Source organism: Amphibalanus amphitrite, unplaced genomic scaffold, assembly GCF_019059575.1.
Source record: "Amphibalanus amphitrite isolate SeventyFive unplaced genomic scaffold, NRLGWU_Aamphi_draft 000353F_arrow, whole genome shotgun sequence".
NCBI classification, from domain to species: domain Eukaryota; kingdom Metazoa; phylum Arthropoda; class Thecostraca; order Balanomorpha; family Balanidae; genus Amphibalanus; species Amphibalanus amphitrite.
Genome location: NW_024881847.1, coordinates 454,428 through 480,223, shown reverse-complemented (window position 1 = coordinate 480,223; position 25,796 = coordinate 454,428). Strand labels below are relative to the sequence as shown.

General features: G+C 46.0%; 2 protein-coding genes across 3 annotated transcripts in view; both read right to left on the bottom strand.

Annotated features, from left to right (window-relative positions):
* The window catches only part of LOC122389308, a 94,207-nt gene that overhangs the window by 41,937 nt on the left and 26,474 nt on the right, over positions 1 to 25,796 (bottom strand). The window lies entirely within an intron of this gene.
* On the bottom strand, positions 9,422 to 23,968 carry LOC122389306. 2 transcript variants are annotated; one of them, XR_006257956.1, is made up of 6 exons: positions 16,027 to 16,366; positions 15,475 to 15,653; positions 11,447 to 11,534; positions 10,805 to 10,918; positions 10,146 to 10,287; positions 9,422 to 9,794 (listed from the first exon to the last, which is right to left on the bottom strand). XR_006257956.1 is itself a non-coding variant. In XM_043381187.1 (6 exons), exons 1-6 carry the CDS (start codon positions 23,386 to 23,388, stop codon positions 9,620 to 9,622), a joined length of 1,461 nt encoding a protein of 486 aa, XP_043237122.1. In that variant the 5' UTR covers positions 23,389 to 23,968; the 3' UTR covers positions 9,422 to 9,619. The 2 variants fall into 2 exon arrangements, 1 of the variants encoding a protein (XP_043237122.1); XM_043381187.1 differs by lacking the exon at positions 16,027 to 16,366 and adding an exon at positions 22,626 to 23,968.

Below are 25,796 nucleotides of genomic sequence, written 5' to 3'. Positions count from 1 at the left end.
CGATGTACAGATGTCAAGGTCAAGGTCAAGGTCAACCTAGGTCATCTAAGATAATTGCGTTTTGGGCAAGCGAAATTTACTTTTTGTGAAGATTTTTTGACTGCATTTTTGGTAAAAGCTTCTCAGATCATGATTTCATGTAATATGGACACATAAACAATCGGTGCACACATCAGTATACACACAGACACACACAGACATACAAACACATATAATTGACCTTGACCTAACTTGACCTGAAATGACCTCAGCAGCAAAAACCTGGTCGGGTAGTGTGACAAAGAGGTTCTAGCTGGCTTGGCACCAGAAAACGGCATCGTCATCGGTATATGATAAGCAGCGCACTTGATATCCAACGGTGACCCAAAACAGCAACATTTTTTAGTTTGACCTGACCTGGAAGGTCGATGACTGACCTGAGAAGGTAAAACTGGGTATCATTGGATTCGTCTCTTCCCAAAGAATCTTTTTGGTCTTTACCGCTAAGCTCTATCTCCAACAGGAACGAAATGGCGCGGGGGGGTGGCAACCAACCCCCCCCCCCCCCATGTGCGTTCTAGGATGGGAAAATGGCATGTGCGGGCGAGGGTTAATTATTTACGAACACCTTCAACTTCGCGTTTTAAAAATAACATTCATTATGAAAGACCCTGTATGTAGCATGGTATTTCAATTCCAAAAATGACGTCTCATCACTGGCTCTTATTGTCAATGATTAGGTATGTCATATACGCTGCCTTGCGGATATCGTTACGCAAAAGCGAGTACGTTTCTTTTGTTCCTTCTTAGGCTTATCAGAGAAAAGCCGACGTAAATAAGCTCTGACTGTGTTGTCGGAAGACGTTGCTAAGCGACAACGATGACCACAACGCGGGCCTCGCCCTGTCTCCGAGACCAAAACGGTCACCATTTGTGCCGAGATCCTCGGTTGATCGGTCGTGATGGGACCGTGGGCGGAAGTCTCGGAAAGAGACAGGCGTAGGTGTGCACTCAGACATGGCTGGGTATTGGATAATAGATACAACCTGGCGGATTATCTTGGGAGACAGATGAAATTGGGAGCTCTAAGTCCTCTCGAGGAAAACACCTTTTATCCATCTCATTTAAAAAAAGAGACAAACACCCTTTATCCATCTCATTTAAAAAAAGAAACAAGCACCCTTTATCCATCTCATTAACTCGCGCCCTGATAGGGGGGCCATTTTGCCCCCCCCCCCCTGTGGTTTTTCTTAACCCGCGCCACACTGGGGTCTGCGTATAACACGCCCTACTGGGGGGGGGGCTAATCATAGCCCCCCTCCTAACTCCGAAACTACTGGGATTGTCAAAATTCAAACGGCGTCTGATAGCCCCGGAAAAACTGTCAAGCGAAACCTAATTTCATTGACCTCGAGGTCACCGATGACGTCACAGGTAAGGTCAAAGTAAAAATTATTAGCATTTTGGCTTGTTCACGTTTTGGGCTCTGGCCGCCGTCTTACAAGTCAGATCAGGCTGATTTTTGGATCACACACTCGTGAACAGATGCTCTAGATACCCTGAGGGTACCAAACTTGTACTTTGATTTTCAGGTCAAGGTCAGGTCATCACAGGTCACGAAAATATTATATCATGCGTCGGTCACGTGACACATGTTTTATGGTCCATTTAGGTCCGATATTTCGAATTTGATGTCGTCTGTGTCATTCGAGGTCATTTTGAGTCGAATTTACCTTAGGTCAGGTCACTTTCAGGTCAAAAAGGTCAAATTTTGAATTTGAAATTTTTCAACAAAAAGGTGTCTATTGGATGCAGTTTGAGCTCAGGAGCACGATGGTGCTATTTATATTGGCGTACGATGTCAAATACGTGCTGAAAAATTGATTTGAAAAATTAATAATTGTGATTTTTTGCAATAATGCGTAAAACTTGGCCGTTTTTGAAGATATTTAGCTGAAACTTGCTAGAGTTAGTCATGATAATGCGTTCTATCACATATATTCCGGGTTTTTCGAAAAATCAAAAACTTTTGGAAAAAAAGTGAAAATATAAATTTTGGATTTTATTATATAAAATGTTCCAAATTTTCAAACTTTCGAAAATCCGAGAAAGCAGTTTGATAGCGCAGTCTATTCTGAGTCCTCTCATGCAATGAAATTGGATCTAGCTTAAAAACTGAGCTCTTTGGAGCGATTGCCGTGGTTAAATGTTTTGCGTCAAAATCGGCCGAACATGACGTCACTCTGACGTCATTTCCGGCCGACCTATAGTAGTTACGAAGTTCAAATTTTGACACAAGGTGTCAAATTGATGCAGCCTAAGGTACTGAAAGTTTGGCGTCGTTACGTCAAGCGGTTTGGAAGTTATTGTAGAAAAACGGGAGGGGGGCTAAGAATATAGCCCCCCCCCCAGTGGGGCGCGGGTTAAATAGTGAGAAAACGGCGGTGCGCAGCGCCGCCAAATTTTGGGTACCTTCCCGGGCATCAATTTGACACCTTCTCACACAACTTCAAGTCACAGGTCACCTTGGGTCAGGAGTTATTGAGGTCAAACTGAGGTCATGTTCGAGTAAAAATGAGCAAAAACCATGACATCTTGAAACGCTCACCAAATCTACAGTTTATAAGCAGTGCTTAAGTTCTTTATGTGGTTGTGTAGAGAAAACACAGCGCTACAAAACTGTTATCTCGGATTTTCAAAATTTTGGGTTTTTGACCCCCCCCCAAAAAAAATGATTTTTTAGAAAACTTCGAATAATTCCCAAAAAAAAATCGAATTTCGAAAAACCGAAAAATATGTGATAGTGCCTGCGCTCTTCGATATACATACCAAAATCTAGATCGATACCTCCTTTTTGGGCCAAGTTATAGCGAAAAAACTTCAAAATTGATGGCATCAAGTTTTTGAACTCAATTTTTAGCAATTCTAGACCACGTAGCGCAAAACAAAGACCACCATTGCACTCCCCATGATGAGCTGCATCGAATCGATGCCTACCCATGTTATGCAAAAAATATTAGCTTTGAAATTTGACCTAATTTGACCTGACCTTGACCTGATTATCACCAAAACATAATCTCAACTGACCCCAAGGGCTGCCTGTCCCACATAATCGCATTTGGCATATAAAATGGACCATAAAACATGCATCACATGATATTTTTATATTGTGACCCTCAGTGACCTGACCTCTGTGACCTGACCTGGTATCAGTGACCTCAGGTAGCAAAATATGTGTTTGACGAGCATTTCCCCATCGATTATTTTCAATGAAATGCATTTTACTCGATAGTTTACAACGCATTTCTTGAAATGCCTGTAAACGGTGAAAATTCGATCTCTGACCTGACCTGCGACGTCATCGGTTGGACCGAGGTCAATGAAATTGGGTCACAAGGTAGTTCCCCGCTGGGGCTATCCAACGCTGTTTGTTTGCCGCTTGTCGTTATGTTGCGTGGTTCTCGAGATCTTAGGGTGGTGGAGGGGGCAAAATGCCCCCCCCCCCCATTAGACCGCGTTGCTTGGCAGACCCCATCAGGGCGCGGGTTTAAAAAGAAACGAAACAGAGATAGTCATTTGCTGCTAACCATTCACAGTCCTCTTCAACTTCGCCAGAGTCAGAAATGCTGGCTGCCACATTTGTCATGTTATTACAAAATCAGGATTTCTTGATGAGTGAAAACATAAATCCTCGCCGGCCGAGGGGGGGGGGGCGGTTCCACCCCCTCCATATGTTTTTTTTTTGCGATGTCAGAATCGACGATGTCAAAATCGCGGCTTTGCGGCCATTTTTTACGAAGTAATTTACCTAAAACCAAACCTGTACCTTGGACCACTTGACCTGACCTCAGAGGTCACCGGTTGAGCTGAGACCTTAAAATTGGGTACCAGTCGCTGCGTCTCGTAACGGTGCATATGCTCTATTTTCCGCGACGCTCTACCTCCATCAGGGACGAAACGGCGAGGGAGGGCGTAACCCCCCCCCCCCCGGCCAGCGCGTATGTAGAAAACCAATAGGTCCGGCGAGGTTTAAAGCTCCGACTTCCAATATCAGATTTGGGATTAAACATGTGCTAAAGAGGGCTCATTCATACTGCGCACTTCCAGGTGGGTCGTTTGGTGCGGGCGCTGCACCCGGCGCGGCCGACCTGCCGCAACCGAGCACAGGGGTCGAGAGGCAGTCCCGGGCGAGCGGAGCTGCTGCTGCACTGGGAGAGGTCAGTGCCGGGCCGCCGCTGCTCCGGCACCCACACAGCTCCGGGGCAGCCGGGTCAGGAGCTGCGCCAGCTCCGGGGGCAGCCGGGTCAGGAGCTGCGCCAAATCCGGGGCAGCTGGGTCAGAGCTGCGCCAGCTCCGGGGCAGCCGGGTCAGGAGCTGCGCCAGATCCGGGGCAGCCGGGTCAGGAGCTGCGCCAGCTCCGGTAGCAGCTATAGCTCATTGGGGAAGCTCCAGTAAGGCAGTTTAGTGGGGAAATCTGCGGAGGGGAAGAAGGGGGCTGGAAAACTCCGCCGGTTCACCGAGGAAGCTGCGGTCCATCACTGCGCCAGCCGCGAGCCGGCTCCACAGGAATTGGTTCTAATGGCTACTGGACGCCAGAGGCGGCCGGCCATCGACCCTGCAGAGACAGGGGAATTGACACACCTCTCAGCGCATATTACAGCTGAGAATACTATTGACTTAAAAAAAAAATGGTCCAAACCATTTTAGTGAAATGATTCACAGGGACAGAGCCCCGCTAAGCGGAGCATGTTGCGTCGGCCCTGCCCACAACCTTCCGATCGCGCAATTCCTTATCTATAGCACTAAGGTATAGCAAAATTTAGAGTCCAAACTTTAACCTTCGCCCGTATAAGGAGAGGGGGTCGAACGGGCCCCCCTAAGGTTTTTCGCGAATAACACGTAAAAAGCGGCCGATCGCGACGAAACTTTCAGTAGGTACCTTCGCGTTATCAGTTTTACACCTAACCTGGAAATGTCATGACCTTGAGCCAAATGACGGCTCTGTGCGGCCCTGCCACACGGTTTCGTCACCAGTAGGGGAGAGTGGGGCAAAGCGGCCACCCGGGGCAAAGCGGCCACCCATCGTTTTAGCCCTTCATAGCTGGCGTCAGTTCCAATTTATGGTTTCCAATTATACTTCTCTTCACGGTCGTTCGAATGAGCCAGACCGGGGTTTCAGGCCCATCACCACTGTTCTGTGAAACACGGAAAAGCATTTCTTGCCAGGTTACCAACTATGTTTACAATTTTTAAATGTTATGTTATTCCATAACCGTTTGGAATTTTTATAAGCGTTCTTGTCCATGCATTGCATGGTTATCGTACATGTATTCTACCAATTTTAATGTTTTTTACCCCACTAATAGCTAAGCTGGAATATTTTTGTCTCGGACGGTGTGCGCGGGGTAAAGTGGCCGGGGCAAAGTGGCCACCCCCCAATTGGCCATAAGTTGCTTCCATCTGGAAAAAAACATTATTCATATTCAAATGTGTCGTCATCAATTCATCTTGGCCACTTTTCAGTTGCATGAGTTACCAAATAATGCAATTAAATGTTTATTTTCATGAAAATCCTTTCTTTGTTTACCTACAGGTGGAAGATGATAAAGTAAACATCCATCCTCGCTTAACCTTGTCACCATCAAATACACTAGTCGTACACGAGGCAACTATTTTCTTTCTCATATCGGGGCTTGAGAAGACGCCGGTGGCCGCTTTGCCCCAGGGTATGGGGCAAAGTGGCCAATATGCATAGGTTTAAAGTTTTGTCAATATCTTTCATATGTGAACGCATTTGGAAATAAAACGTAGTTGAAATAAAAGGCAACTTACTAGGGATCACATTGGTATAGAAAGAATCTTTCCAAGTTTAAAAATCAAGCGTTGGCTTCGTGAGAAGCGTTAGGGTGGCCGCTTTGCCCCACTCTCCCCTATGTAATTAAAGCAGCAGAGCAGCAGTGCCCACTGCCCAGCAACTTGCGTGATAAGCAGAGTGCGGAAAAGGTTAGCATAAAGTGAGCAATATATCATGTCTGACATTTGACTTCCTCCCACGCGGGTTGCATAAAGAAGCAGTAGGTGGGCTTCACAGCAGCACTGTCAGCCATATGTGATTGCCAACGGAGCGGCTCATAACTTCCAGCCCCTTCTCAAAGCATCGCCCCTGAGCCGGATCAGCAGCCGAACTCGGCAAAAACTGTCTGCATGGAACGTCAGACATTTAATAATACAAAAGGTAAGTAGAAAGAGCTGTACCACTACCTAAGTGTGCAATAAAACACATAGCAACCTACTAGGGTTACCCGCGTGCTCCGCAACGCGAAGGGGGGATTTTTTGACCCGTGGGTATTGGGTTGGTCTGTGTCGATTTGGTTGGTAGATATCCATTTCGTTCGATTGCTTTTTGACGGCCAAGCATTTTGTAAGAAAACAAAAAGATACATCGCATCGAGGTGCCCGTGTCGTATTATCATGCGTTCTACTTTAGAATGATTCGAAAACTGGCGTGAAGTCTTTTGAGGGCCATTGATGAATTTCGCTAAAAATGACAATGCAATGGTTTGGAACATTTACATTTTTAAGAATACTGTTGTTCATCATGCAAAAATGAAGACTGAACCTTGGACAGAATTGAATGCTCTTTCCAACGTTACCATTTTTAATTGCCAGAGATTTCAGATCATTGAGCAAAACCCGTGTGATTAATAAAGTGGCACAAAATTGACAAACACCATTCTCTCCCGTGATTTTTACCACCTTGATTTGGATCAATCAGCTTTTCACAATTTTCCCATGAGAGACGGTACATTTCTCTAGCCAACAGGCGTTGTTCCAACTCGCTCCATTTAACGGTCACCTAAAAATAAAATCAATTTTAAAATCCGTCAAAAACAGCATTTTTTCATTAAAAGTACCCCCACGGGTGCACGTGGCACGTGCCATCCTCTGCATCGCACACCATTCGACAGCCCACTCAATTATCTACACGACACTGTTTTCCCCGTGCCGGTCGGACCCCTGGTCACCAAGATATTGCACGGGAACTGGACCCGTGTCGGCCAAAATTAGCCGTTTTCGCCCGATTTCGCACGCCGATTTATACATGTAAAGTCTATGACGCGAATTTGCACTTTTTGAGCACGCGCCACGCGCTCCCTATCAATCCGATCGAGCCCAGACCCCTCATAGGCACGTCGCGCATCCTTGATTTATAAGTTGTGCAAATTTCACCGGGCTAGGTGCAACGGCCTGGCCTGTAGTCCACGCAAAGCACCATCAAGTCGGGACCTCGGTAACGGACAGACGCACCCTCCTCAAATAGTAATATAGATGGTCTTTGCTTGGCTCAACGTTCATGATAATAAATATTCATGCAAGACAAAAATGATTAATAATTTGCATATTCTCCCGGGTCAAAGGGAAGGAGTTCCGTAGAAACTCCAACTCGTCACTGCAGGTAAACTCAGAGTTGGGCTTCGGTTCAGTGCAATTCATCAGGATCAGGATCATTGAGCTCGGCAATTTACTTTAATACTGATAAAATATGTGATAAGTGAGAAGTACTCCCCAAATCTTCAAAAGTTAACGGAGCCACTCGTAATTGCTTCTCAAGCTAAATCATACCAAGAGAAAACAAGTCCGTGGAAGTTGGGAACAACGACCTTGTCACGATCCTGACAGACACCGAAACCACTACTCTGATGATAGAGACTGAGTAGTTTCCTAGGCCGACAGACCTGACAAAGCATCGCGAGCTCTATCAGGAAATGCGGGTACAGTTTATTGCCCAGGGCCTGGACGGTGACCCTATGTCTGATCCTGAACTAGCGAGATACCTGCCTCGTGGGAGTAGAAGGAGCAAATAGGGACATGCAGATGGAAGCGTTTTTTTTTCTTGCCTGCAATGTGTACAAGCGTGTCCATATTTACTATGTCATGCATGCTGTTATCGAATACATGTGTTGCCTAGTCAGTGGATCCACTCACACGAAGTGTTTACACGACTAAGTGAGGTCGGGCCAGTTACACTGCGCCAGCCCGCTTTCATTTGCGATAGAGCGGGTCGGCGCCGTTGGTCCGCGGACCGCCTCTGGGACCACTCGGGGTACCCTGGTCTTCCGGTCCGCGGCCGGGTCTAATGCTGCTGTCTCGGCGGTGACCGCGGACGCTAAAGGTCAGATGGGCGCCGCCCGGGCCGGTAGCCGTCTGCGAGCCGCTAGATCGGGGCACAGCGACGGGCCTCGGCAGAGGAATGGACCTGGACGGGGGTGCGAGCTTCAGGAGAGGGATTGGCCATGGGACGAAGGGGTTGGATGTGCCACGACAGAGAAATGGACCTGGGCAGAGAGCTGTCCGACACGGGGTGGATTGACTAGGATGGGATGGACGGAGGCATCATATGACGGCTCAGAGCGACGGATCGGATAGAGAGAAGGACCATAGGAGGGAAAGAGGACGACAAGGTTAATTTGGACACATAGATTGAGCTTTGTAGAAAATAGGGTAGGCCGACCAAAAAAGGGGAACGGACTAGAACAACTAAGGACCGACCAGGAGGGAAGATCACCCAGGATCGGACAGACTGAGACTAACCGCCGAGTTTATCCCGCAACAAACGTAAATCTCCTAACACAACTCGAACCAGAGTAGCTACCGGACAGACAGGATCTAAGTGCTAGTCGGGAGTCAACGGGCGCCGGCATCGGAGCGCGTTAGCTCCTCTGACAGCCCCAAAACAGAGTCCGGAGATGGCTCGGGCCGGAGTCAGAAGAAGTCAGAAGAAGCAGTCAGAATAAGTTCCTTCAGTGCACACATGATTCGGTCTTGGTGGTTTACGGCTATATATTTTGAGATCATGATTTATAGTCCATAGTGGAAAACTCAGCTACTGTAAGAAGTGCAAGGATCCCGAAAGCCTTACGCCCCACACATGATAAGCGCAGATGTCGCCACTGCCGCTACCAACAGACGTCGCTCCCAACACGGGCCGCACTCAGCTATGGGTTTCAGATGTTATTAATAAATACTCCCCAGTCATCCAGCTCCGTAATTAATTACCAGCGAACGACTTCTGGATTTTTGAAAAGAACATGAGGTAACCAATAACCATTTACCTCAACATAACAACATATCGTGTGTCCAGTGGGCTATTGAAAACAACGCACAGAAAACTGCGCCGTATAGGCATCTTCCGACAGGACGGAAGAGTAGTGAATGTTCTGGTCGTGCATACTGCCGTGATTTCAAGTGGAAATTCCACTTTACCATCGTTTGGGTACTAGCGAAGAAATGAATAAAGAAACAAGCGTAACAAACGAATTAAGTGGTCGTCGCAGCGCAGTGCCAAATACAAAGGTGTCTTCGATATGTAGCAATGGGACGACATATCAGAAGACATTTTTTTCGTAACTCCCGGACGAAAACAAGGACAAGCGTCCCACGATGCTCGTAAAATAACATTTATTTTACTGAATTTATTTCATCTTAGCTATTCAGTTCTAAGGTTAAGCTCTTTTCGGAAGTGAACACAGCATAAAGCTGTGTTTACATTAAAGGACAACGTTGCTGTTGAGTGATCAGCGCGGGTACGTAGCGCACCGTGACATGGCAGGGCAGCGTCGCGGGCCGTCCCGAGCGTCGCTCAGGCGCCACAGCGGACACCGGCGAGCTCCGCCGATCCGCAGTTGTGCGCCCCCCAGCCGAGGTAATCGCAGGCAAGCAGGTGAGATTCGCTGCCGCTGCAAGACACGTCGTCCATGTAGAATTTGAGCCCAGTACCATTACCAAAAGTGGATTTTTTGGTTGGCAGTCCTGACCTGCAAACGTTAGTGGGATGTTGAGAGTTCGATGCTGAAAAGGGTATGATAAGTGGACAACATGTTTCCTGGCAAAGACAGTGCATAAGGACAAAGGTAATGGCGACCGAAGTGAAATACATATGTCTGGACTGCGTAATTATAAAATGAACTTGACCTTGTTCCATCAGATTATTGCTGTGCGAGATCTTACATAAGGTTTGCAGATGATCTAATGTCGAAGAATATCGAGCTTTTTGTAAATATACAAAAGAACTACGAATGACCAATAGTAGAGTTATTGTGATCCAGGTTCAGGAATTTCTTAGCCATCCTCAACTTTGAGCACAATATTTAAAGCGCATTACGTACCCAAAGCCGAGCGTTCTACACACCACACTAGCGTCCCTGACATCCCATTCGTCATCGCAGACGACACCCCAGCGCTCGCCGCTTGGTCTCAGTTGGATGTTGCCCTCAGTGCAGTCAGCACCCCCAAACAGGCGATACTCATCTGAAAAAAGATCGCTCAACGTTGCCCTAATTCTCGCCGGAATAGAGACAGATGAACCCTCCCCTAAGGTATTCCGTAAATATCTCAATAGCCCGTGACTCACTTGGCTAGGCTTCGTCATATATCATTCATAATTATAGCTAACCTAAGAGTTTTACTTTCCTTTCTGATCAAGTTAACAAGCTATAACATCCCACATTAGGTTGCGTTCAGCCAAAAAGCAACGGTTTGTGTTTCAGCTACATTGTATTGCCTCAGAACAAAGCAAGAAATTTGGTGTTTGATGTAGGTTATCTAGCAGTAGGTACTATGATGTCTCCTTGCTTGAATACCGATAAACTTGATCATATAAACAGGAAGCACGTTGCAACTTACCAGATTACCTGCTTCTTTGAAATGTCGTATTTTATGTAAGGACTACATTCTTTAATAAATATTTCCTTCCTCATAATTCATACAATCATTCTACGAATCGTAGCAACAGATAAGATGAGGACGAATTGACATCACTACTCACAATTTTGTGTCGTCTTGGTGATGCAGGAACAGGTCCCCGATGCGCACCGGAGACCACTGTTTGACCTGCATTCCCGGTCATCCACACATGGCCCATCTTTGTCCACCGTTGAAACTGCGGAGACAGCAGCACCTCGGTGGGATCGTTTCATTGATATACGAGTGGGAAGGCATACATCAGGCAATTACATTACATTCTATATATTAAATATTCTATATATTCAATATCTCACATTCTATATCTTTACATTCTATATCTGTTTTTTTTATTATACCTGATCAAAGCGTTATTCGGGATCGATGCAGTGGTATTGGTTTCAGAATAAGGATTCCGGCGACAAGTAGCTTAGATATGGTCTAAATATACCTACCCCAAGCAGTCGGACAGACGGCTGCAAGAGCAGCCATGCTGTCAGAGTTCAGGCCAACACCTGCCAACTGGCAGAGCAAACCTGCTGTCGGACATGAACCTTAGTGCATCCCGCCTCATTCGAGTGGAGGCCAAAATTTGGGTATTACTAGCATCCAGACTATTGGTCGCTGGAACCCTCGTCTTAAGACCAATCGTACAATCTCACGTTTGTTATAGGACTGTGCAGCGAAGTTATCTATCCGGCATTAGTTCGATTATTGGCGTAGTTACCTCTCCTGCATTCCTTATTCTGATAGTTCCAGAAGCCTGTGCTGCAACTGCATCTGCTGCTTGCACAAACCGCGTTTGGCACCAAAGTCTGAAATCACAAACTTAGTATGAACAATAAACATGGCACCGCCATTGCCTTGAGGTCACTGGCGAATCCAGAAACGCGGTCTTGGACCCCTGCAGCGTCCAAGACCGCCTTTGGCATAACCCCAAAAGTTTCTCTAAATTAAAAAAACTCATCGGATTTCGATTTCTTACGCACTGTTGTGCAGTAAAAGAACAAAATTTTCCTTAAAGGAAATAGTTCACTTTTAACATGGGGTTTGGAACTGGAATAGCAGTTTTGTTGCTTGCGCTGAGACTAGCACAAATCAGAAGCTTTTACGGCCCAACGATCACCCTAGACGAAGATATTCCATTTTTCGTTCCGAAAAGAGTGCCTTGCAGAGGAATGCGTGCCTTGCAGAGGAATGCAGTCACGTCATCGTCAGCCAATCAGAATGCTGCTTACAGCCGATGGGTTTGTCCTACGCAATATGATTGGTCAACGCGTAATAAGCTTCCGCGTCAAACATTATTTCATATAGAATATAGTTCTTCCTATACTAAAATATAGAAAATAATCAAGGGCGGCGCCACCGTGGGGGCAGTGGGGGCAGACTGCCCCCACTGGCAGGAGGCCGTGGGGGCAAGACTATGTTTTTGCCCCCACAAAATTTGGCTGATGTTAAAATGGGAACAGAAGACCGGTGCAACATTCATGATAGGCGGTTATAAAAGTACGCCTGTTTTTGACGGTCCCCGTATCAAGTGCATCAGCAGAACGTTCGTTCTCGGACCGTCTGTCGCATATCTCTTACTCCCACTCATTCTCCTACTCATTTTCATTCATCAGAAGGCTGCCCTCGAGCTTGACCTCGAGGAGGTTGAGAGGCAGTTTGTCAAAATCGGCCAAAGAAGAGATCATCCTGTTTTGGGAACCCTTAGACTGAGACTGAGCTCAGGGAGGTATGACAAAATGTGATAAGAATGTATATCCATTATCCGGGTTATCTGGAAATGTATGTGGATCGCCCTAATGGAGCTTATTCTGGTAGGTACCTATATCAATTGTGTGTGAGAGAATCGCACATATACGCACTACGGTAAAAAAGAGAACTATGTAGGTACCTACTGATTATTATTCTGAGGAATATACTATTTTACCTTTTTAACGAACAACATAACGTTTTCACAGATTTGTGTCTCGCAATTTAGTTTTATAGTTTTATTTGCTGCGACCTTAACCCGCCGGGGCCCGGGGGGTAATCCCAACCACCGCAGCCCGGGGGTAGCCCCTCCCCCCCCCCCCACCTGTCTAACTCCGTAAATAAGGCAGCTACGGAAACAAAAATGGTACCAAACGAAAGGTATCTACGAGAAGCTTCTAAAGTACCTAAACTTTTTGACGTCAGGTCAATTTTCAAGGTCAAAAGTCAAGGTCAAAGGCAAAAAACGGCACTTTTGTAGTGGTCTCAAAGTAGGTACGTATTCCAGAGGACGGCATGGTGCATAAAACCGGCTAAAATGGATGTTAAACGAAAGAAGAGAGTCTGGGAATTCCGATGATCTGCATAACATTCAAATTCAAGGTCCCGGTCATGATCAAAATTGACCACAAACTTTGCACTTTTTCCTCTATCTTGTATACTAAATTCCGAGATGTTCTGAAATGTTTTGAAGCTTAGCGGACCCCTATTTGTGCTTTAGCCTACGATACAAGGCTGCTTCAAGGTCAAAGTCACAAGAGAGTATCCTTGCTAGAGGCTATTTCACTTATTCAAGTCAGGCATAATAATTAAGACATGTTTTGCCGTCCTGAGGCTCTAAATGAATGCTTAGAGCAAAATGGATGCCAGAAATCGTGATCAGCGGCTACGAAATCATCACATACGACCTTTCATGTGTCAAAGTCAACCAAAGGTCATTCGAGGTCACGTGAGGTCAACATAAAACTTGACCTTTCCCAAACAATATATATGTCATTCGACGCGTCTCGACGAAACGATGCGAAGGTACCGCCCGTAGCTCTAGGACCATTTTTGTTGAAGTTATTTGCGAAAAAAAACTAAAGCCTCAGCTCGGGAACGTTGCCCTGACCTCTGACCTCAGGTCACCAAAAATACTTAAGTATTTTTTTCTAGGTGAAATGCTACACAACCGTGCTCGTAATTTGTCTTTATCTCTAAAACTCTATTTTTGGCAGCTGTTTGAAGTTCACGTCTGTGACGCCGAAGTTTGCCGTGCAAAAGTCTAGAAATATCGGCCCTGAGACGTTATGAAGAAGGCTAGGTCCATTTTTTTTTTTTTTGCTTCAAAAGATGTCAAATTCATGGGAGATAAGGTACAGCAGCTTTCGTCTTTCTATCCGTAAGCGTTCATGAGGTATTGCAAATATTCGCCAGGGGAGGCGAAAAGCCCCCCTTCCAGGGGAGGCGAAAAGCCCCCCTTCCAGGCCCGCGAGGGTTAATGGTTAAAGGTAGTGTGCCACCTTTGAAAGATTTCCCATTTTATTTTTCCTAGGATAAGAAGCTTCTGTTTTTACATAATATCGCAAAAAAAAATCAAAAATGGGCCTGGAATAGTGCCTTTTTCGCCTAAAAGTTTTTCGGTTTTTAGATATGTATAACAACTGTAGTGGGCTCACCTGCAAACAGGCGTCGGGCAACAATCGCGAATGCGGCGCACTTGTGACAATAAGCAAAGGTCATTATGGTGTTACGACCATACGACGTACGGGAATGAGTTATCAGCTGTCTAATCGTAGACAACACAATGTCGAGCCTTAAACTGTAAGCCCGTATTGGTATTGTTTCTTTTATTTGGCTGTCGAACATTATTTATGGTTTGAAATATGATTTTATGTAAAATAATTGATATGAAAAAGCCGTCTTATAAGTTATGACCCCATTTCACCACACGCAAGTGGCAGAAATGACAATGATCAGCTGACGCATTTTTCTTGGCCGAAGTCAGAGCGCGCGGCCCGACGCACCACGCGTATTTGGAAATTCCGACCTCGACGAGCATCAGAAGCCACCTAACAGGCGTGTTCGAAACCGCAGGAGATGATGATGAACGGGTTTATCGAAACTTGATTGGATGAGCATATCGGTAATAGCGATTTCAGTGTGTGCATTTATTGTTCATAGTGGTGTGAAATGTGGTTGGGGTACGACCGACAACCCGTCGGGGCGAATTTCGCACTGGGGTACTCAAAATTTGAAGAATTTAAGACGTTTCCATGAGTTTTGAAGGTATGGATAAGTTCTAAAAATCCGGTTCTCCTTATCTGGGCCATTAACTCCATACGGTCCAAGAAAGCTGGCACACTACCTTTAAGCTCAATACGTATACATGAAACTTGAAACCATAACAATTTTTAATGGCAGCATCTAGGGGCAAGGTGCTCATGGATTTTGCAGATCGGGGTATCAGACAACAGTCGGGTCGCCTCAAGCTTGCCCCCACTGGCGAAAATTCGTGGCGCCGCCACTGAAAATAATCCTTTTTACAAAAACGTTTTGTTTTATTTTCTGATCATTTTGAGCATAAAAAAACATAAATCCATAGCAAAATACTAATTTCAGGAAAGTGAACTATTTCCTTTAAAAAGTCCTTAAGTTTTCGTTTTGTTCTTAACAAATCGCCAATCTTCGTTGATTTCGGGCACTGCGTAAACTCCTAACCAACGCCCCCTCCCCCCAATCATCAGATCAACGGCCGAGATTTGGTCGGATTTTGGATAAATAACGTCGGCAAAAATGGTTACAGAGTTACAGACTGTAACGATTCTGATATAAATGGCAGCACATTTTAAGTTGATCTATGCCTCTCTCTCCTCACAACCCCCATCCGGTCCGGACTTGTAAAAAAAACTCCGGTGTTAATTGACTTCAGTGACGTTATACAGTGGCACTGGCGTCATACATTCTCTTTGCCCTGTAACCTGCAAAGTAATTTTTCTCTGTACGCTGCCCCGCACCAACCTGACAGTCCACGTTTTCCACACAGGGCTCGTCCAGCCGAGCGTGCTGCTGACAGCGGCCGTCGGACGTCTGTCGGTAGCCGTCTCTGCACGTGCACACACCCGTGGAGGAGCACCTGGTCTCCGGCATCATCCTGGAGCAGTCCGACTCCAAGCCGCACTGCTGGCCCACCACCAGCTCTGCGCGAGACACAGTGGACCTTCAGGAACAGCGGACGATCAGAGACAGACAGTCGGTGACACACCAGGGAAATAAGCTAAAATTAGAGCGCTCTATTTATTGCTCCAGCTACTTCACCGTCTCCCATAGGGTCCTGTGTTGAGCTGGTGTCGAGGCTCTAAAAATGACGCCGATTTTTGCACCCTTCTCACGAAAACCGCTCGGACCGCCTGGAAACTAATTGTTCCGCTCTAAAAATTTCATGATCGACGGGAAAATGAATGAGGAAAAGATTGGTCCTGAAATAATTCTAAACTCCCTGTAGAAGATATCGAAATATGGCTGCAAACTAGGGGCATGTCAAAATCGACAAAACAATACAAATAAACTGACCGGGATTTTTTTATTTTCCATGCATCTGTGTATGAAATCAGTCGGTTTTTCGGAAAGATCATCTTCTGTTTAATAAATAATTCCACAATTGCAATCGAGAATAAGGGCCTGTTCCAGCGCCTCCAGTAGAAATTCTTGACTGGAGGCTCTACCAGAGGTTTCACTGGAGGCGCTGGAACGCAATCTGGAGGTTTCTGGAGATTAATGTCACAGATACCAAAAGAATGACAATTGTTCTATTGTGAAACACAAAATTTGCTTTCAATTTTAGAAAGAAAGATTAACAAAATTATAGCAATGTAATTTTCTTTACAATCAAGTTGTAGAATTAGCTGTCAAAAGTCCTTTGTTTACATTCGTAATTGTCACATGTGCGCCATAATTGTAGACCAGAGCCTCCAGAGAAATTGGGACCTCCCAACTCTCTGGAGGCTACTGGAGGTTTCTGGAGCTTACACGAGAGCTTTCTGGAGCTTTCTGGAGGCGCTGGAACGCTCTCTGGAGAATTCTAGAGCTTTCTGGAGCTTTCTGGAGGTTTCTGGAGGCGCTGGAACAGGCCCTTTAAAAACATTTCCGCTGTGACAGCAGTTTTGGCATTGTGCCAGTAGTGTGGCGTGCGCGGTGCTGCGTGGTCGTCGGGACGGAGTTGAGTATTTTCGGTGTTTTAAATGGTTGATGGCCATTTGAACCAGCTTCATATTATTTCCTACAAATTTTTGCATCAAATTATTGCTTTGAAAGACCATTGAAACCCCTTATCTCTTCATGAAACACGATCATATTCATCGTCGACGAAAATGGCGCGGGACTCCATGTGCATTCCGATCGAAATAAATCGTAAATTTAATAATATTCGATGATAAGTATCATATTCTAGTGACACATTTTCATAAAATAAGGCATAAACTTTGCAAGGAAGTCAACATTGGATAATTGGATTCTTATTTTGCTCACATATCCTTGTAGTAGTCAAATGGCTCAATTGTTAGATAGATGTAAGTATATGTTTTGGCTTGATGTTTGCTGTGAAACCACCCAGCCACTTGCTGGTTGAGTGGTTTTCTGATAATTACCTGATAATCATTTCTCCTTTTCCTTAAAAGAAACTAAAATTCCTTTCAAAGTAATCCATTTTAAGGAAAGGCGGCTTGCTCATTGGCATTTCATGTTCTTGTTTTGTTATTGCTGGCAGTATTTTGATACAATAATGCAATATGAATTTTTTGCAATAATAAAACCTAAGACAAACTTAGTTAATGCGTCAATAAAACACCCAACAGAAAGATTGTGAGTCCTTGTGACGTGAAGTAGAATATTCTATGAATGTGTTATATAGAATATGCCAAATATTAAATTAATTATTATTTGATACTGATAGCTGAGCAGGTGAATAATGCCACAATATAATTTCATTTTCTGGTTTTGAAATAGCCGGCAGTATTTTACTTCAGCAAATGTAATATACATGGAATACATGTTGTTATGTTACCTATGTTAAAAGTTTAATAACAGCCAACAGAAGGAGCTGTTTCAGCAGATAATGTTTGTACCTTATGCATTACCTTTCTTTTCTGCAGGACCATGCTTCCGCTGGGTGGTCGACATTTGCCTCCTGAAGAAGTTGAGCAACATGAAGACCACCAGACACCAGGTGTCTGCAGTTCATGTGGAACTCTGCACTCTGCAGACTACAAGTGTTATCAGAGTATATAGAACGGGTACAGTCAGAGTTTGGGATATGGTAGCAGCCAAATGTCGACAGAAATGGCGAACAAGTTACAAATAGAGGTAGGTTTATTCCACTGTTATACTTCCTCTTGAAAACTGTTGGCACACATGATGTCATAGAGTAAAAAGTCCCCATCTAAGGTCGTTAAGACGAATTTTTGACATTATTAAATAACAAAATTATATTGTGTTACCTGTTTTTTCCTATATTGTTCCAACAATCATTTTTTATTATCTCTATTGGTCAATTATTTGTTGATTACGTCATCTGGGGCCGCGAGTCGGCGAATGCAGTCGGTCGGAAAAAACACGTGTTTTCGGCGGCCGAGGTAAACAAATTACAGTATAGGTAGCTTTGGGTGATATGCTATTTCTATTATTGAAATCGCGTCTCCTGCCGTCAGTGCTTTTTCGTCGCAGTGATTTTCACTTTTAGAATTTTCTTCAATAATTGTGGTATTCAGTTCTGCCTCTGGTTTGCAATGGCAATTATTATTTGAAGTGAAGAAGGCCTTGTTATGGCCCTGCACAACCTCGCTGAAAAGTGAAACTGAAACGGCTGGAATAACAGTATTGCAACTGGTCTCAAATTATTCTTCAAATTTCCTCGAAGTCAGGCTTAGACCTATGAATAACATCAGAATTGCAAGCATGTTCAAACTGCTCCGTTAATCTCCAGAACATCAGGCTCTCTTCTGATGCTTACAATGCCTGCGGCTGCAACATTATATTGCTAAGAATGGCAGTTCAGCAAGATGTGTGTGCAGGCAGAGGCACTTAGCCAATGCACAATGCAGTGCAGATTAATTGTGCCTTGTGGTGTGAATTTTGTGTGGATCAGTGCACAATGCGTGCCATGATGTGGTAAATGCCATGCCGAATGGCTGTGCTGTGATATGAGCTGACACTGTTGAGTGTTGATGCAATGCTATCTAAGAAATTTTCAGAAGGCAAATGAGACATCATTGAATATTAGTGTAGTTTCCATATAAGTGCAGAGTTCCCAAACTTGCAGCCTTTTTTTCGTGTGATTGTGCACAATGCACATTTCCAGCCTATGTGCGTGCTAGTGCGGAATACTTAGTTGCTAGATTGGCTGGCACAGCTTGTCAAGTGTCAACTCTGTGGTAAATGTGAAGATGAAGTCCAGTGAAGATTTTGAACATCTAACCTGACCTAACCTTACCTTCTAACTCAAAGCTTTCAACCTACCAATATACTACCTACCTACGAACCCACCAGCCTAAAACCTACAACCTAACTCCTACAACCTACCAAACTTAAGTCTACAATCTGGACTTCATCTACACATATATCAACTCTATTGCCTGATAATCTTCTCTTGTTTCACACAATCTTATGGTCTGATATGTCTTTCTGAAGCAATAGTCAAAGAATGTGGTAAGTTAAGTAACTTTGCACAAATGGAGATAAATAAATTTATGTATATGAGTGTTTTTGAGCTAAGTTGTGTTTCAGTGGTGATAAATGGAATGCTGTCATCATCACATTGCATTGCCACCATGATCAAAGGCATTAGGAGCATTAGGAGACAGAAGTATTGACTATTGAGATGAGCCATCCATTTGTGTTTTTACCAATGCATTACCTTAGGCCTTTAGGGAAAAGTGATCAAAAGTTGTTGAGTGAAGGGGAATATGGAGAACAGCATTTATTGTTTGTTTTTGGGAAGAAGAAAATCAATTAAACTTATGAAAAAGAAGTGATCATGCATTGCATTATGAGCCCAAATCAAACAGGATTCTCTCATGACCATACTAAATGCACAACCCTTAGCTGTTTGTGTACAGTGGAACCCGCTTAACCCTCGCCGGACTTATTGGTTTTCTACATACGCGCCGGCCGGGGGCCGGGGTGGGGGGGGGGGACGGGGGGTACGACCCCATCTCGCCGTTTCGCCCCTAATGGAGCTAGAACGTCGCAGAAAAGACGAGCGTGTGTGTCGTTACGAGATGCAGCGTTTTGTTCCCGATTTTAAGGTCTCAGGTCAACCGGTGACCTCTGAGGTCAGGTTAAGTGGCCCAAGGTACGGGTTCGGTTTTGGCGAATAACTTCACAAAAAAATGATTGCAGGGCCGCGATTTTGACAGCATCGTATTCGCCCTGCTCAGGCGCGTCGAATGGTATTCTTTTTATTTGGATGAGGCCAACTTTGGGTGTTGACCTCGGGTCACGGTGAGGTCAGAGGTCCCAAGGGCACGAACTTGGTCGAAGGAGGTCATGTCACATATCATTCGATTTGGCAGGTCTTCCCGAGTCTATTGGTGGCTTTCCCGACTCGCTAGCTCAATTTGATCAGAAGTTATTGTCAAAAAACTTATGACACTAGTGACGTCATCAATGACGTCATGCAAGCTCTTGGTGCAAAAATGAAGCATCGAACCTTGTAAAGAGTGCATGAAATAATCAGGGTTGCGTGTGTTACAGCTAGTCTGAGATCGTTCTGGGCTCCAAAATAGCTGTTTATAAGTTTCCCCCATTGGCTTATAATGGTGACTTCATATGACCGGCCTGACCTCATGTGACCTTGAATAAAAAAGCGAGATATACACGTTGTGAGACTTCTGAAGGATACTAGGTCCTGCAAGTTTCATCTCCTTGTGAAATCTGCTCTGACACTAAGGGCGTTGCGAACTTGCGGTATCTGAGGACCGTGCAGAGGTTCACTTATGACGTCAAAGGTCAGTGACCTGACCTGACCTGAAAAAGCTGCTGGTTTTTCAAGATCCGGCTTGAATCAAAGGTCAGATTCATCACTACTCGGTATGTTCCGAGCATTCGAAAAAGCAACCATCAAGATGTAATTGAATGATACCGTTTAGGATTGCACCTTCCCGCCTATCGCCAAATTTCAGCGTTTTATGTATGTACTATCGCCAAAGTGGATGCGGGTATCGATAGAAGAAAGATCAGGCTGTCGTATGGTACACTCGGTTTATACGTATCTCGACTAATAAGTTAATAAATCGACTTTTAGTTTTGCCTTCGAAATCGGTATCTCCCATAGGTAAAGCACTAGTGAAGGGAAAATAAAAAAACCTTCACGCTCTGCTTACGTCACCAGAGCGTGAAGCTACCAATGCCATTGACTGGGGGCCGAGTGTTATGCCAACCACAACTAAAGTGCTGTGATCATGGAGGCATGAACCTCATGACAACACTTCAGATTTGCAGTTGAACCAAAGTGTGATTCAAACCACCTGTGGCATCTCACTCAATGTGTGAACAGTGTGATTATTGTGCAGTGTTCAGCTGCAACTAAGACATTTATTAGTGACTTGTTTTGCAATTAGCCACCAAAAGCATTTTTTGGGCTGGCTGCTGTAATTTGTTGTGCACTGCGCAATAGTGGTAGTGTTTTGTCACTTGTCAAGTTGTCAGTTGTGCATGTTGCATGTTTCTCTTCCCTCGGCCCTCATTATCAGTTAAGTGGTGAATTGGCATCACTCAGTCTCCCCAGATCTCCATTGACTGTCTGTCAACCACCTAACTTGAGATGGTATTTGCTGATAGTGTCAGAAAAGAAGTGATTGTAGACATTTTTAGGAATATGAGCTCCGTTTCATGCGTGTTCCAGTGGTCATTTTGTCACATGTCCCATAGTGTAATAAATGGAAACTGTTGTTCCCTTTTGAAGGTACTCGCGGATGCAGAAAGCGTTGGGCCTAATTATTAAACGCACCCTCCTATCAGCGACGCACGAAATCGACAAATATCATCCTTTTTAGAACAGGAGGAAACGAAAACTTGTGAACATAGCTGTACCTACAACAGTGCATAAGGAATTGAAATTCTGGGAGTTTTTGAAATTCGGAGAAACTCAAGTTGTCGACAGGTATGCCCCCTTGCACGTCAAAGACCGCCTAAAAAACAAACGTCTACAAATGAAGGCAGTATTCGTATGTTCGTTGTAATTACAGCAGCCTAGCAACATGTATTGCGGTCCGATGGCGAATTACACTCGTGCTCAAAAACTATGCCGGTAACTGCCAATGCACGTAGGTCATAGGTGAGGAGAGGAAGGGTTATGTCATATGTCAACATCATAGAAATGGCTTCATCTGAGCTGTGCCTATTGTACATAATTCAACCAATCTATGCATTTCGTTTCTTGCAATCTACTCATGCTTTCACTCCAGCTTCAGAGTAATCATCCCATATTGTATGTCTTAAGATATTGATTTCTATGGCGGTTTGCAATTACTAGCCACGTCTCACCTCAGTTTGGTGGCCCCGCATCGGCCCACTCGGCCGCTCTAAAATTGACTTACGGAGGAGGATGGTGGCTTTTATTTTAGCTTCTCCGCCGACTGCGGGGAGCGCCGTCGCCGACGTAGGAGCAATAATTAGCTTATGTTTGGGACTAATTTCCACGCTTAATTAACATTTTAATGTTATTTTAATTAATTCATGTTAATCTTTGACGCATTCTCTTTCTATCGATACCATCCACCGGTCTGAGAATTACTGCCTTGCTGCGTAAGGGCCGATAAAAGATCACGCTTTTAGGGGTATCTCTTCAACATGGGGCAGGAGCAATAAATAGAGCGCTCTAATTTTAGCTTATTTCCCTGGTATGTCACCAACTGCAGAGGAACAGATCAATATCAAAACGTTACATATCAAACTAATCACTCTTAGTGAAGCGATATTGAATTTCATGTAACATGTTATCAAGCGAAGTATTTAAATGTTTTAGAATATCGCAAAAGTACTTCTTAGAATAAAATAATAGAATCAAAGGTAATGAAACTAATCAAAATAAACTGTCAAATACAATAGCCTCAGTACAGTTGTTCGGAAAAAGAAGAGCGAATCAGAAATGCCATGATCCACGCCCGTCTCCTTACTGGGTATCAGGTCGACAGCGTCTTTGATGGCCGACAACTGGAGGCTGGCGGGCGCCGCCTGGTGCACTGTGGCCACCAGACGTCCGAAGAAGGCCGCCCGCGAGCCCTCCGCCCTGTCTTGGCCGGACTCTACCGCTGTGGAGAGGGCCGACTGGGACTTGGCCAGCGTGTCGAGCCGGCTGACTGTAGCGTTCTGCCAGTCCTGCAGACCGTCCAGTGGACGCAGCGCGCCCTGAACGGCGTCAAACCCATTGGATACCTCAGACTGGAGCTGTGTTAGACTGTCACCGCTGGTACCGCTGGAGGACGTGTTGCATTGTTGGGTCATTCTGTCAAACCGTTCGATAGTTTCAGCTTGCGACCGTTCGATCGTATCCAGTCTTTTCTCCAGGTTGGTGTGAAGCTGCAGTTGATCGCGCTGCGAGTTCTGGATGACCTCCAGACGGCTGGAGACCGCCGCGAGCCCAGTCTGGATGGTCGCCAGAGTCTCCTCAATAGTGTTCATCCTCTCGGCGGCGACAGAGCGGTCTCCAGACTGGGAGACTCCCACCAGCGCCGCCATCAGCTGTTGTACAGTCACATCCTGCTCCTTCGCAGATCCATCCAGCCCGTCAGCCGCGCTCGCCACGGCAGCCGCCACGCCCGGCGTCCGCAACTCAGCACCTGACGAGTACCAACCGCCGGCCGGCGGTGCCATGGTAGTGGGATCCGAGCGGACACGACCCAGTAGAACAAACGCGGAAAGAAACACCAGCCTCAGCATGGTGATTCCTTGACGTTTCCAGCGCGACTGGCAGTCCTCAGACGGTGTCACTCCGACGAGCGGAACGCGGAAGGTGTCAGCCCGACCACTGGCCTCTGGACGGTCCCAGCCAGGGTGTATGTCTCAGCTCAACTGACCGTCAGTCTGGTAACAGCTAGTAACATTGACAGCCCTGGGCCGTGTTTACGCATGTTTGAACATTCCACCCAAATGCCTGACATGTGCAAAACACTGAACTATGTGTTTATTGGAAGTTTGGTGCAAAGGGGATGAATCGATTCGCCAAGTGTAGCTACTAAAGGTCCACAGCTAAAAACTGATTCAAAGTTTGGCAGTTACTGTATCTCCAGAGTGGAGAAACCAATCAAACTTTACTAGCCGACGTGTCTTCGTAGAAAATAACCAGACCTAAATAGGGGATAGTGGGACACATTCGTGCAAACACATTGATAAATCCATATACGAGTATCTGTTCTTTGATTGGTGCAGTGGTAAACTTAACTAGATAGCTAAAGCTTACATCCACATTCCATACCACTAACGTATCGTATCCGATTTCAAATACCTATTTCCCCTGAAAAAAAAACAACATAACCTTTTATTGTCAACCGGCGTTATCTTACGGTGACTGCCCGGAAGCGGACCGATTTACTACCGTATCGTGTCGGGGGACCGGGAGCCCCACACCAGCAGTGTGACCGCCCGGTGTCTGTGGCCGCATCTCGGCAGGGTCACGGTCGGTTGGGTCTTCTCACGACCGTGGCCCGGTGGCCCGTGACAGACTGGACGGGCCTCCGGTCGGTACGGGCGCCGCGCCGGCCGCTAACAGCGCTAACGGTACGGCCGGCCGCCGGCCAGCCGGTAACGCGCCGCCTGGCTTCACTGCCCGTACGGGCAACGATCGCTGTCTGACTCTACGCTGCTCGCAAGGGCAGCGAGCTGGCATCTCCCATGCCATCACAAACAACATCGCTTTACAGATGATAAATGGGACAAAACTCTTGTGCAGCCTACAAGAGCCAGCCACCGAAGCGGACCCTATCCGGCGACCCTGGTGACCTGACTATAGTGAACGGACCCCACTGCGCCTGTGGTCAACGAAGCGGCACAGACTCTGCGTCGGCTTTGATGACCTGGCTGCAGTGGGAAGGGACCTAACTGCACCGCCGGCCGGTCAGGCGTGACGCCCGTGCCGGTATCGGTCAGTTAGAATCAAGTACCGCTCAGCGGCCTGACTGATCAAGATTGCGACATCAGAGCATTGTCCCGCTCCTCCCACCCCTGCCCTGGGCGACGCCCACATCCCATCCTCAGCAGTAATCGCCACGCACTTTGTATGTGGATCGCTCTTAAATGTAAATACAAATACAATACAAATACAAATACCGACTCGAACAGATACAGCCCGTTCCGTCCACGCAGCGTTCGACTGGGACCGCAGCTGGCCGCAGCCGGGGACAGCGCCGGAGCCCTCCGAGCTGCCAGCAGCCGTCTCCGGTCAACGGTATATGTGGCACGCTCTCAGCTGGGTTCGGAGCGCCGCAGCCGGGCCGGCGGAGGAGCCCGATACAGCGCCGCGTCGCGCCGCGCCGACAGTTTTGGCCGGTGCCGACTTGCGCGCGGTGCGCACGGAGAGGCGGGGAACTAACGAGTGCTCCTGGAGGGGTTGTCAGCCAGTGTGGTGTTCTGGAGAAGCAGGAGCTCGTAAGGAACACAAACACAGAGTCGGACAGGTTGTGTGCTAGTCCGGATACACGGACTGGCAGTGCCAGAGTGAAGCTTCATGCGTCTGTGACAGTGTGAAGTTTCATGCGTCTGTGACAGATACCAGTGATTTAGGATCCGTCCAAATCTAAGTAATTCGTCCAGTCAAGAAAACTGCAAATAGTAGAGCTCTGGAGATGAGCGTCTAGCTTATTCGTCACTGGTCTTCCAGACTATTGGTGAGACTCCCAACCACGCGCGGAACAACAATAATTGACGAAACTTATCTTCTGTTCGAAATTCTTCCCAATGTGTTTGATTAATGTATCAAGCTTTCACCTGGTAGTTCATCGTTTTATCCTGCGCCCTGACCAATATCATTAAAATGTTTGTGTCTGTAAGCACAGTAGACACCAGCTATATGGGTAGTTACCCGGTGTGATCAGCCTTTCCACCCAACTCATTATCATATGACGTGATAATAATGCATAATTTGGGGCCCGTTTAATTGTCTGGCAACTGAGATCTTGCAAGTTGAGAGAGCTAACCCGCGACCTGGTGGGGGGGGGGCTATTTTTTGCCCCCCCCCCCCCTCCAGACTTTTCGATATATCTCCAGAACTGCTGCGCCGATCGTCACCAAACTTTCAGTACCCTCCCGGACATCAATTTTACACATTGTGACCAAAATTTTTTCCAAAAGCT

What these genes read in the sequence shown, in the direction of transcription:
- LOC122389306 (XM_043381187.1), bottom strand. Translation starts at nt 23,388, where the DNA reads ATGCTGAGGCTGGTGTTTCTTTCCGCGTTTGTTCTACTGGGTCGTGTC. An exon ending in CGCTGTCGACCTGATACCCA is followed by an intron (nt 15,654 to 22,625) that starts GTAAGGAGACGG and finishes TGTCTCGCGCAG; the next exon opens with AGCTGGTGGTGGGCCAGCAG. An exon ending in TGTAGAACGCTCGGCTTTGG is followed by an intron (nt 9,795 to 10,145) that starts GTACGTAATGCG and finishes TAACGTTTGCAG; the next exon opens with GTCAGGACTGCCAACCAAAA.